General features: G+C 38.6%; 2 protein-coding genes across 4 annotated transcripts; one reads left to right on the top strand and one right to left on the bottom strand.

Annotated features, from left to right (window-relative positions):
* Positions 1–1227: 1227 nt before the first annotated feature.
* Positions 1228–9356, bottom strand: LOC146580541 (up-regulator of cell proliferation-like). Its single transcript, XM_085267326.1, is given in 4 exon segments — positions 1228–6383; positions 7695–7857; positions 8441–8494; positions 9214–9356. Coding segments are annotated over 2 exon segments (4770 nt in total). The 5' UTR covers positions 7807–7857; positions 8441–8494; positions 9214–9356; the 3' UTR covers positions 1228–1725.
* A 125-nt stretch (positions 9357–9481) lies between these two features.
* pop7 (POP7 homolog, ribonuclease P/MRP subunit) lies at positions 9482–12429 on the top strand. Of its 3 annotated transcripts, none has more exons than XM_085267325.1 (2): positions 9482–9577; positions 11373–12429. In XM_085267325.1, the coding sequence occupies exon 2, from the start codon at positions 11430–11432 to the stop codon at positions 11883–11885; it is 456 nt and encodes a 151-aa protein (XP_085123451.1). In that variant the 5' UTR covers positions 9482–9577; positions 11373–11429; the 3' UTR covers positions 11886–12429. The 3 variants fall into 3 exon arrangements, with proteins under 3 accessions (XP_085123451.1, XP_085123449.1, XP_085123450.1); XM_085267323.1 differs by lacking the exon at positions 9482–9577 and adding an exon at positions 9719–9890; XM_085267324.1 differs by lacking the exon at positions 9482–9577 and adding an exon at positions 9935–10125.
* The last annotated feature ends 12 nt before the right edge of the window (positions 12430–12441 follow it).

Below are 12441 nucleotides of genomic sequence, written 5' to 3'. Positions count from 1 at the left end.
TTCCACTCAGTATCTGCAGATTCTGGAGACCAATGTCCAGGAATCAGTGACAAAGCTGAAACTGCGCCGGGGCTGGATCTTTCAACAAGAAAACGACCCAAAGCACTGCTCAAAATCCACTAAGGCATTCATGCAGAGCAACAAGTACAACGTTCTGGAATAGCTATCTAAGTCCCCAGACTTGAATATTATTGAAAATCTGTGGCGTGAGTTAAAGAGAGCTGTCCATGCTCGGAAGCCATCAAACCTGAATGAACAAGAGATGTTTTTGTAAAGAGGAATGGTCCAAAATACCTTCAACCACAATCCAGACTCTCATTGGAACCTACAGAAAGCGTTTAGAGGCTGCAATTTCTGCAAAAGGCGGATCTACTAAATATTAATTTCATTTCTTTTTTTGTGGTGCCCAAATTTATGCACCTGCCTGATTTTGTTTAAACAATTATTGCACACTTTCTGTAAATCCAATAAACTTAATTTCACTTCTCATATATCACTGTGTGTGTCTCCTATATGATATATTTAACTGACATTTTTTATTGTAACAACCAACGATTTATACGGGAAAATAATGACTATTAACAAGGTTGCCCAAACTTTTGCATTCCACTGTATTTAAATCCTCTGTTTTCAGTGTGTCATTGTCAGATCGTCTGCCTTGTTTTCAGGCCTAGATTTCATGCCAAGTTTTCTTATGTCAGGTCCATGTTCCTGTTGTAGGTTTTTATTTAATTTAGCTCACCCAGTTTAGTTTATTGTTAGTCTTGCCTTTTGCCTTTTGTTTGCAGTTATTTTGCCAGCCTCAATAAACAGTTTGTTTTTGGTTATTCAAGTCACGTTTCACGTTTTGTTTCATCTACATTTGGGTCCACCTGTCACTCTACACACAGTCAGCCCCGCTGATTGTGACAAGCTATTTTCTAAAATAAAAACCATGTGTAGAGTTTATTATCAATTTTTTGAATTTTTCATTGAGTCCTGCATTTGAGTCCACATCCTGCCTACCACACAACAAATATGTGACAGTGTGTCTAAACTTTTGACTGTGTTGATATAAAGTGTGACATATATGACTACTGTGAAATAATTTCATCACCTTGAATGAATGTAGCCTGTTAATGTAGTGTTACAAAAAAGCATTGTTATTAAGAAAATAGGGAAAAGGTCATGTGTTCAAAAAACACACATATCAAAAATTAAGCTGAAGTTCCTGTCATGTCAACAGTCACTAGAGAGACAGAAATGAATGAAAACAAAAGATATAATAAGCTCGCAGTGTGAAAACCCCAGTATATAAAACATTTGTGCACAGATGGAAATTTAATTTGACATCAGATAACTTCCACACTCCCTGGGTGTGCTTTCAGTTTGTTTGCCGTTTTATTAATATAACACACAATTTTTGTGAAACATAAATGTAAATATTTGATCACAAACAAAAGCAGCTAATAAAGATTCTTACATGACATCTACTTTATTAAAAGAAAAACACAAAGAATCATTAAATAAACATAATGTGCTTTGATTCTGTTCATAAATGTGTTATAGACTCAGGTGATGGAGAACACAAGCTGTAGTGGTTTTCTTGTCTTATTAAAGTATAATGCTTGAACATATACATTTTCTAATGATAGCTTTATATAGTATGATATTTGGATTATTTTATCTAGATATTTTATTTTTCTGTACTCCAGAAGAAAATTAGTTGAAATTCCAGTAGTCTCATCAGACACAAAAAGACTCTTTTAGACTTTTTTCTGCCTGATCTTTTGTGATGTCATTCCAAGCAGCAGAAATATCAGCAGGTACTGCATTAAATTTTTCAGCAAAATCATTGTTGTACTTTGCCATCACATATTTCCAGTAGTCTGATGCCTCAAGACTAACATCTGGAGGTATTTTCCAGTCTGGGTAAATTTCCTTGTAACTCTTGTAAGGGTGATATTGATGGTTTGTATCACTGCAGCGAAAACACTGGTCACTGATCACAAGAGAAGAGCATATGTCAGTGATCAGTTTTTGCGTATTCGGCCATCTGAAACCTCCGAGACCTCGAGGCCGATGCAGTGCAGCAAAGTGCTCAGTATGACCTCTTCCTCCTGCATCACAGGGAGCTTTGCAGAATGGACACTGTTTGCCACAACCAACCAGTTTGTTGAAAAGCTCATTGTGAGGCTGTACATGGAGATGCTGTAGTTTCATTTTAAAGTTCAGTGTCTGAAACTCTTTTCTCAGATCTTGTGCCATGTTGTTCACAGACACTGTGAGCCAGTCAGCAAACTGTTCCTTGTCAGCATTATTCAGGAACATGAAAGCATCAAAAGCATCCTGGGAAATGACTAGTTTATCACCAAGTTCTTTACAAAGATCTTTAACAAATGTCTTCAAATGATCACTCTTTCCTCTTTGGGCCATGTTGATGGCATCTTTTATGCTTCTGATACATGACTGGAGATGTCGGTCCTCAAACTCAGATATTGTGGACACAGTTGAAAAGCGTTCCACTATTTGGTTGAGTATCCATTTCTTGACATACTTCTCATATGAGCAAATATAGCTCACATAGTTTTGAAAATCATCCTTTGAAAGTAAATCCAGTAAAACTGAATACTGGAAGGACATTCGTGTGCTGAACTGCTCACATGTCAACATTTCACCAATGATATCAGGTCCCAGACATCGAGTGATAAAATATTCAACAGCAGGCTTCAAACATCAGTTGGTGAATTCTTCTGCCTTCTTCTGACACTGGTCTCGTTCATGGAACACATCAATGAAATCATCATGAAACTTTTCCTTGTTTTTCATCAGACATCTGTAGGGATCATTTGCTTGGATGAAATCTTCGTGCATGTTCTGAAACTCTCTGGCTGCAAATCCACAGATGTGCTGTTTTAGAGAAACTTCAAACTCAATGTCTGTTTGAACATCTTGATAGTTTTGTAGTTTATAATCAATTATGTGTAGGATCTCCTGGATGTAAGTATCTGAGTAGTTGTTTTTTCTTTTCACTTTTTCTCTCACAAACTGAGTGCAGTCATTGATGATGCTGTCAGCCAGTTTTTGTACAGCCATAGTGTGATCTTGAATGTTGTACCACTTGCTGAGTTTGTGTTTAAATTTGTTGTACAGTCTTTCAGGTGTATATTTGAAAGGCTCTTTTCCACAATCCTGCAGACTTTTGTAGCTTAATAATTCACATGCATGACTCCCCCTGTGTGACAGATTGATTCTCAGACAGTAAGATACGCTTGTGAAGACATTTGTGATCTTTTGTTCAAAAAAAGAAAGTTTCTTCAGTGTTTCATTCCACATCTTATCAAACTCTTTGTCCAGCTCTTTGTCTGTCATCTGGGATTTTCTCTTTCTGCATGTATCTATTAACACACAAACTGCCTTTTCAATCTCTTTTATATGATTTTGTTTTATTATATCAATTTCTGCCATCCCCTGTCTGTTTTCTGCTGCTTTGAGCTGATTAAAAACAGATCTTTCCATTTCACGCCGAAGGCTCTTTGCACTATTTGAGAATTCCTCTTTGTATCCTTCAACCAAAAAATCGGTTTGCTTGAAATACTTTGTCAGATTTTCGAGAAACTTTATCTCCCATGTGGACAGCACTGTGGAGGCTTCACCTTTCAAACATTTGAGAAATTCTCTCATGTCAGAAGATTCAGATTTTGCTGCAATTGTACCAAAATTGGAAATTCTTGTTTCTGCAGTTGTTACCCAGGTGTACATCTCTTTTTTGAATTCCCACTCCCATTTGTTGAATTCTGTGCAGAGTCTCATGTATGCATCAGCTCCGAGGCTGTTTCTGGAGGTGAAGATGAAGTTTTCGTGCTTTACTGCAGTCCACAGACTTGTCATCCACTCTGTAAACTCAGAGATATCATTAACAGATGACTCACAGTTTCCCAGCAGTTGGATGATGTGTTTCTTGAGCTCATATACAGCCTCACTGTACCCTGCATTGACTGGTGCCATTGGTGGGTTTCCATTCCAGAGTCCAGGAATGTACCAGTTCCCAGTGTCTGGACTGTACTCCATCACATCAGTGAAGCTCTTGTTCTCCTCTTTCTTTTCCATTCTAGCTGCTGCCTGGGTCATCTCATTCAACTGTTCCAGGAGCAGTTTCCTGTCTTGTAAGTTCTTCTCATGGGCTGAAACATCGGACACATTCTGGTGAACAAACACACATTTCGGCTTTTTGCCCACCTCCTTCATCCTGAGAAAAGCATGCACAACTATTTGTAGGATGTCCTTCATTTCAGTTGAATTCTCCATTTCAATGTTGACAATGGTGACATCACTCAGCCCCACAACAAGTGTTGCAAGCTCATTGTCGTGCTCATAGCTGTTGTCCAGTTGTGCAAGTTCTGGTGACTTTAAGCCCTCAGTGTCAATGATCAGCATGAAGTCACAGTTTAGGACTTTTTTCATGTCTTCATCGATTTTGATGAGCGACATAAAGGCACCTCGAGTACATCGACCACTGCTGACTGCAAACTGCACTCCAAACATGGTGTTAAGGAGAGTGGACTTTCCTGTGCCCTGAACTCCAAGAACTGTGACCACCAGGATCTTTCTGTTTGGAGAAATCACGTCACTGAGCTGAGAGAGAACATCACTCACCCATCTGAGAGGGATGTTGGATGCATCTCCATCTACAAGCTCAAGAGGAAATCCATCAAGCAACAACTCTGCACACAGTTTGGGCAGATGCTGCAGCTGTTGACGTTCTGGATCTGTTTGTGGAAGGGACAGTGAGGCTTCATAGATCTGACCCATTTCACGGAAGAAGTGTTCAATCCCCAGTGAGCTGTTGGAAATTTGTCTGTCAATTTCTTTGATCTCCTCTTTGTTCTCAGAGTTCTTACATTTTTCTTTATATTTCTCCCGAAGTTCAGACAGTTTTATACGTGACACGTTATCGAGGTTCATTCGCATCCATTTCAGGAAATAAAACCTCTCTGTTCCTGGGCTTGATATTGCATTAATGAAACATGTCATAGCTGTCGACATGTCATAGGAGTTCTGCCTTTTCCTCAGTTCTTCTTTCTGCAGCTGAAGTTCAATTTTATAATCTTCTATATTTTTTGATCCAACTTTTCGAAGTCGACATTCTTCTTTCTCTAAGCAGGTCAGTTCTTTCCATATTTCACCTTGCCGTGGAAGCTGAGCTTCTTTGTATTTATGGATGTCATGAATTTCAGCAGTGATGGCTTCTGCATTTGTCTTTGCAGCCTGGCACTCTGGAGAGTCTTCATCAACCAGGATTCCCAGTTTATAGGCAATGTCTGCCATCTGCTCTATTGTCATCTTCATTTTTGAGTTTTCCACCACATTACTGACTTTTTTTCTCAAACTTTTAACAAAGTCTGCTTCATTTTTCTGTTTCTTCCTAATAATTATGATCTTGTCATTAGTCAAGCCCAATTTGTTTGCTACTTTTTCTAAAGCATCTTTACTGAACCGCTTGCTGTAATAGTTACCCACTAAGAAGATCTCTGCCTTGTGATGTTGGTTGGTAAGTAGACTGCACTCAGAGTCCAAATGGTCAAAGAACACAAAAACTGCAGCAGATGTCTGACACAGAAAGGAGTATTGTGTTTGAAAGCTTGCAATGTCCCCATGAAGGTTAGCTACAGCCACTGGCTGACTGAAAATATCAATGTTTGTGTTTCCACCAGGAAGATACCAAGTAATTTCAGTCAGTCCGTTGGATATTCTTCTTGGACTGTCACCACACTCCATGTTGCAATGAACAAAGGTGTCATGGTACTGCTGAGAATTGCTCAAAAGCTTATTGAGAATTTCTGACTTGGACGAGGAGCACTCACCCAGTCTGACAAAAGAGATCATTGGAAGTTCAGAGAGAACGATTCTGTCTTCAATGAAGCCCTTGGACTCTAACAGAGACTGAGGTCTGTACTTTTTAACAATGTCTCTCATGGCCCACAGCATGAGTGTGCACTGATTGGTGTCACAATTGGGAAGCAGCAGAGGAACAGAGAACTGACATGTGGACATTTTTAGTGCCATTTCCTGCTGTACAAAACCATCAGAACACAGAAAGAGAGCAGTGATTATATCAAGAGGGTTCACCTTGTCATCTGTGTTTGAACTGTCAGAATCAAACTCTGTACTTCCTGAATCCTCATCACCGCTTGAGTCACACTCTGAGGTATATGTCACATTTCTAGCTGTCACATTAACCATCATCAGTTTCTTTAGAAAATGCCATAGTTGGTCTGATTTACACTTTGCAGGTTCATCAGTGATGGTTCTTTTTGTGATCTCAAGTATTTTGCTGAGTGATAGTTTCTCTCTGTAGTACTGCTCCAAGCCCAGGTCCTCCAATAACCTCTCCAGCTGTGTCTCTGTGGATACAGAGAATCTTAATTTTAACAAAATACTGGCATTTTAAAAGGCCATTTAAAACATGTTTTAAATCAATTAATGATTTTCTTTATGCAAGAACCTTAAAATATCCTCATCTCGTTTTTTTTGGGCCGCAATGACTGAAAGGTTTTCACACAGTATGGTATGAATACTGTATGACTGTTGTAATCTTGTTAGCTGTTGTATATTATTATTAATATATATCTTTTTGCTTCTCACTGGATTTTAGTTCAACATGTGTAAGAAGAGAAATATAATTTGGTTTTATGTTAAGTTTTATCCTATATTTTTATAGTAGAGTTTAGTGGAGGTTACCCATATGGAAAAGAAATAGTAAAAACTTATATGTGATTACTCATGAAAGTGGCCACTTTCTCATTACTTTCATATATTGTTTTAGTAAGTATCCAAAACATACAAGTTTCATTATATAATTTTTCAAGGGATCTTATATCTGTTTTCACTCTTGTATGCTTTTCATACAAGTTTCACACAAGACAGATACAAACTTTATAAGATTTATATATATCTTTTCCATATGGGTAGTTACTGCCTAATGAACTGTTCTTCCTCTGAGACAATTCAAAATGCTGATCCACAGGTCTAAAGTTACATTCCAGTATGTTGTCCAGAAGTTAGGTTCTGTGGGAACTGGTCCCTGTGCAAAATCCCTGGAATTTTTTAAAGGCCCTGCAGAAATGCTGTGCACTGTTCTAGCTGATGTATTCAAGTCTAAAGCTGGACAAGATAATGACCATGTTAACACAAGTGTGTACAAAAAATAACACAGTGTTATGTACTTTAAATACTTTTTACTCTTGCCCACTATATTTTCCACTACATGGCAGGGAAGACATGATATCTCCACTTCACAGTTGTTGTAAAATCACATCAACAGTGTGATCACTGAAAGGCTTCAAAATAATAGCACTAATGCCATCAGTCAGATTCATCTATAACTTTAGATTTTCAACGTTACATATACAAGTGAGGCTGTAACAATAACTTCACAAAAGCAAAGAAAAATGTGTTTGTTTGGCTCACATGCTGTTATGATGAGGTCAAACGTATGCACAAACAAATGCAGATATGTTTATGTCATTGTAGCTCCTGTTTTTTACAAGAATCTGAATTTGATCATCTACATCAGGAAACAAGTTGTAGCGCTCCTTGAACACCTGTTTTTAATTTGTGTTTGCTTTGAGTTACTGAATCTGCACTTTGTAAAAGGAAAAAAAATATCTGAAATATTTCTTAATTTTTTTTTCCAGTAAATTCCTTTCACTTACTTGTGTTCATAGACGTCTCAACAGACAGTGTTTCACTGCTGTCCATTTCTTCGGGAGCCTCAAAGGAGTTTTCTTTGTTTGATTTTATGTTGCCGAGAGTTGAGCTGTTCATTTATCATGCACGGTTTCTCCCCCCATGCAGTGGTAGGAGCAGGATCAGGATCTGTGGGGATTAGTGATGTTAATAATAATAAAGCATTTTACTTACAATTGCTGCTCACAGGATGCACATAATATCAAGCCTTTTTACTAAAACATGATATTGTTACTTCATTACATTAAAACTTTAAAAATCAATCTTTACTGCTTTTTTTTCACTGCCCAGCAATTTTTTTTATTTATTTATTTTTTTTAAATCTGCCATTTTCCAGAAACTAGATGATGATGGATTCAAAAGCAGCAATAAAAATATTCAATCACATACACTTTTGTGCAAATCCTTTTTTTTTTCACATTTCTGCTCATTGTGTTTATGCTTCTCCAACACAATTTAAAGTTTTTTTCACAGGTTCCTTTTAACTGGACAGAATTGCCGACTGGCCTGGATGCAAACTAATTTCCAGTATGCAGCAGGAGACATTTTAAGCTGGCCTTTGCGCTGTCAGTGAACAGCCTCCACTCATCTGCATCATAGTCAGAACCAAATGCACCCAAAAGCACTTTTACATCAACACAACAAGTGAAGTCATCACATAAATATTTTCTCATGAGAACAATATTTTTGTTTCAGGAAAGTAGTTCCTTGCCTGTCAAACCCTGTCATCCCATCCTCCTGTCCAGTTTAAATAGGCATCTTCTCTCTGAAAGTAATAAGAGGAAAGTCTGAAAGTCTGTATACCACAAAGGCCACCACCCTGACAATCAAAAAAAGGGTAAATGGGAAAAATACCTTATTAAGAAGGGTGTGAATTTAAGGCACTTGTGAAATCCTGCAGGCCTAATACAGAAGATATCACTTAAAAAGTGGCACAACACAGAAGACAGAAAATTATTTTATGTTGGATTACTGTGTGGGGCTTTTATTTGAAGTCTGAAACTCTTTGTAAAGTGCTTTACAAATAAAGTCATTATTTAAATTATTTTAACTGCTCTGCAGAGTAGGAGTACTCAGATTACTCAAATATTTTAATGAAGTATAAGCAAGTAAGAGTCCTGTATTTTAAGTCCTGCATTAAATTAGAAAAGCATTAAAATATATTTAAATATTCTAAGGTAAATGTAGTTATTCTGCAGAATAAGCACACGCCCGTTGCGCAGACTCAGGAAAGATCTTGCGTCGTCATCCAGCACCCACTGTTCTCAACCCGGAAATCAATTTATTGATCCCTCTGTGATGCATAAAACTGTTTGTCATTACAACATTAATGGTGTTTAGACTGAACCAGCTGCTTCTCTCTGCTGCACTTATTAAAATGTTCTTATTATGCGACAGAATTCCTAAAACAATCATAAATCAGATGATACGCAGACACACACACTGAGATATCTGTTACAAAACATCAGTATTAAAACAACTCACCTTTACATAACAGCTCTGCTTTTTCTTTTCTGCTTCAGGCTTTTTTCTTCTTTATGCAGTAAATTTACGGACAAACCGTCCTGTAGATCTCCAAATGTGGCAGCAGTGAGAGCGCTCCTGCTATTCTGTTGGTGTTGGGGAACTATGATCATTTTCACTTTTGGTTTAATGACCACGTGACAAGTCTCTTAGCTTTTATAATTTACAAAATAAATAAATAAATAACGGCAAATTACCAAGAACAAAGTTTCCGTTTTCATTTTCCTAACTTCGAATGGATCAGATATCAGAAAAGGCAAGGCACACGTTGGAATCAACGTTTATCCTTAAAATGAAGCATAAAGAAATAGAAGAATTGCAGATGGTAAATATTCTGAATTATTTTTGTTATTATATGTTCGAGTCCGTATGTCCTGAATATAAAGCTTCTTGTTTTCGCTGTTTATATATTTTGCGTTCATTCATTTTATTTCAGAAAGTCTTAAAGCCGCAGGCATCAACACGCCTGAAGGCGGCGCTGTGACCCACCTTTTCCCAGCCAGTTATCGAGCTTCCGGTACGCAGAGAATAAACTACCAGTTTATCTAGGGAAGCTTGCGGTACAGCTTAAAAAACATGCTCCGTATAAACTGGCCATGATATAAAGAGACATTGTGACCTGAGTCTGTGCTCTGAAGGTAAGAGTACTCCCAGGATGGAGTGACACAGAGGAAACACTCGTGTTTCATTTACACGGTTAGCTTAGCTTAGCCACTGCACTGTTGTTTATAGCGTTAGCACGTTGTTAGCGAGTTGCTCCTAGAGAAGTACATCTTTATCAGTGTTAGATTGAGACACTGGGTTTGTTCGGGATACGGACGTTATCGTTACTGGAAGATGTGATAACTATATGAGCTCACCAGCACAGCTCAGGTGAGCGTATCTGTAGATGTTTGTATGTATTTTCATTTCGAAACTGATTACTCGAGTTATACAGGGACCGTTCTCATCTTTCGCTCTTTTTGTTGTTGAATTCACTTTTATCTTGGGCCAGCTTGAACAGCTGCAAACCACAAGATGATTAAAAATCTAAAAATATTATTTGATTTATTTTTCATGCATTAATTGTTTTATCTAGTCATGCACAAATAAGGTGATTTGTATTCGTGTGTCCTTAAGGTAATTTTCCTACTACCAACGAAACAATATAAATTAACTGAGATTTTACAGGAAGTGACTATATTTGCTAATGTGACTCCTACTTATTCTCTTTAAGCTTAGCCTTTTAACCAGAGTCCTTAAGTTCTACTAAGTGAAATGGAAAATGCATGACAGAAACATGCACTACAGGGTAGACTGTTTACCACTGGGTAAATACTGAGCAGATACTGCAGATAAACTACAGATACATTTATTCAACTTCAAATTTACTAACAGATGATAAACTTGATGGATAAAATGCAAGAATCTTAAATTTGTTTCAGCTGCACCACCGTCATCGGTCTCAGAAATACTCCCATCATCTCCAGCATGGCATCATGATGAAATGGGTTTTTAAGAATGGGATGAATCATAAATAACAGGAAATTTCCATCAGTGAGTCCACGGATAAATGATTGTCCACAGCTCGGTACAGGTTTTTTGAAACAGTGATTACTACATACAGTGGCGAGCAGCTTATTGACAACCTGACGGCTGCCTTCATGTCCACAGAGCAACATAGCAACAACATCACTACATAAAAATGCAGGTTAAAGTGTTCCAGCATGTACTCTGATATTGACTGGATGAAATGAAAGTGTGTGTCAGCTAAATACTTTATTTGCAGCAGGAGAGAAGGCGTCAGAAACTTGAAGTTTATCAAAAAAAAAAAAAACCTGCCACTGAGCTCGCTGATGTCAGCTGCTGGGGTACAAACTCAGGCCTGTGTTTAAATTAACTTAGTGAACAGGAAATGGTGGACTTCTCTCATCCCAGGGTTACGTCTGTTTTCACTTAACCTGCGCTCTAGAGACTCCGGATGCTTAAATGTTGAAATGTTGTGTATATGTCACCTTACTGTCGGTTTTCTATGTGCAGATATAGAGATGATGCATTAGATCCATTCTGAATAGTATTTCTGAAAGGTATCCTGAGGCTAATCTGACCATGTTACACCACCTTCTGTCTGCTTTCCTCAGCTTCTTCGTGTGGCCCCACCTGCTACCACAACTTGATCCCCTGGCACAAATCTAAACATGACAGAGCCACGCAACCCCAGTATGTCCTCCATCCCTCAGACGGGCCCTGCACACACAGACTCCAGCTCGCCTGCTGTTGAGATGGACCCAGTGGAGTACACTCTAAGGAAGCGTCTTCCCCGGAAGCTCCCAAAAAGGCGCAACGACGTCTACGTCAACATGAAGACGGACTTCCGGGCTCAGCTGGCACGCTGTCAGAAGCTTCTGGAAGGTGGGGGTCACAGAGAGATCTGTGTTCACGGCTTGGGCCTGGCCATCAACCGGGCTATTAACATTGCCCTTCAGCTGCAGGCCAGCAGTCAGGGGGCGCTACAGCTGGCAGCCAACACCTCCACAGTGGAGCTTGTGGACGACCTGGAGCCCGAAGATCCGGACGAGGCCGGAGAGCCGATGACGCGTACACGTAACAATTCGGCCATTCACATAAAGGTGTTCTATCCTGACGCTCAGTGACCAATCAGGAGGTTTCCTGTGGATCAGCCTGAGATTCTCCATTAGTCCTCAGGCCCTGTTTGTTCCTTCGTTAACCAGTAGATCACAAACACTGAGTTTATGTGGAGAGCCACCTTTGCTATTCTTGTATTGTATACATTTTTCAGCCTGCATGCTTTGGAGCAACACTAGTGTACACTATAATTTATACATATGTGGCTGTGCCAACTTTTTTTTTTTTTTATGTGTATAATGTTTGTGTGTTCAGGTTTTAAAGATGCCGATAAGAAAGCAGCAAACAGGTGTTATTGTTGTAAATCTCCACTAGGTGGCAGTAGCAGCTACAATAAACATGCCAGGAAGTTGTTACTCTGCAGACTAACTTCTATAGCTCCATCACAACAGTGTTTTGTCAAATTGTTTACAGTGTGAGTTCAGCTGAGGGTCACTGAGACGTAGACTCTGTTTAAATGTGATTTGTGTCTCTGAACTGCTGCTCAAAATGTATATAATGAATGTTGGATTGTTTGAAATCTGGGTAAAAATAAAAACTTGCCAGAGTGTATCTTTCTTTAAC

This window comes from Mchenga conophoros, linkage group LG3 (assembly GCF_057382185.1).
Source record: "Mchenga conophoros isolate Kocher_MC1m ecotype Shallow Benthic linkage group LG3, M_conophoros_male_GT1.1, whole genome shotgun sequence".
Lineage (NCBI taxonomy): Eukaryota > Metazoa > Chordata > Actinopteri > Cichliformes > Cichlidae > Mchenga > Mchenga conophoros.
Note: the sequence above shows the minus strand (reverse complement) of the source record. Positions and strands in the feature narration are given on the sequence as shown.

Coding starts and splice junctions, on each gene's coding strand:
- pop7 (XM_085267325.1), top strand. CDS start 11,430: ATGACAGAGCCACGCAACCCCAGTATGTCCTCCATCCCTCAGACGGGC.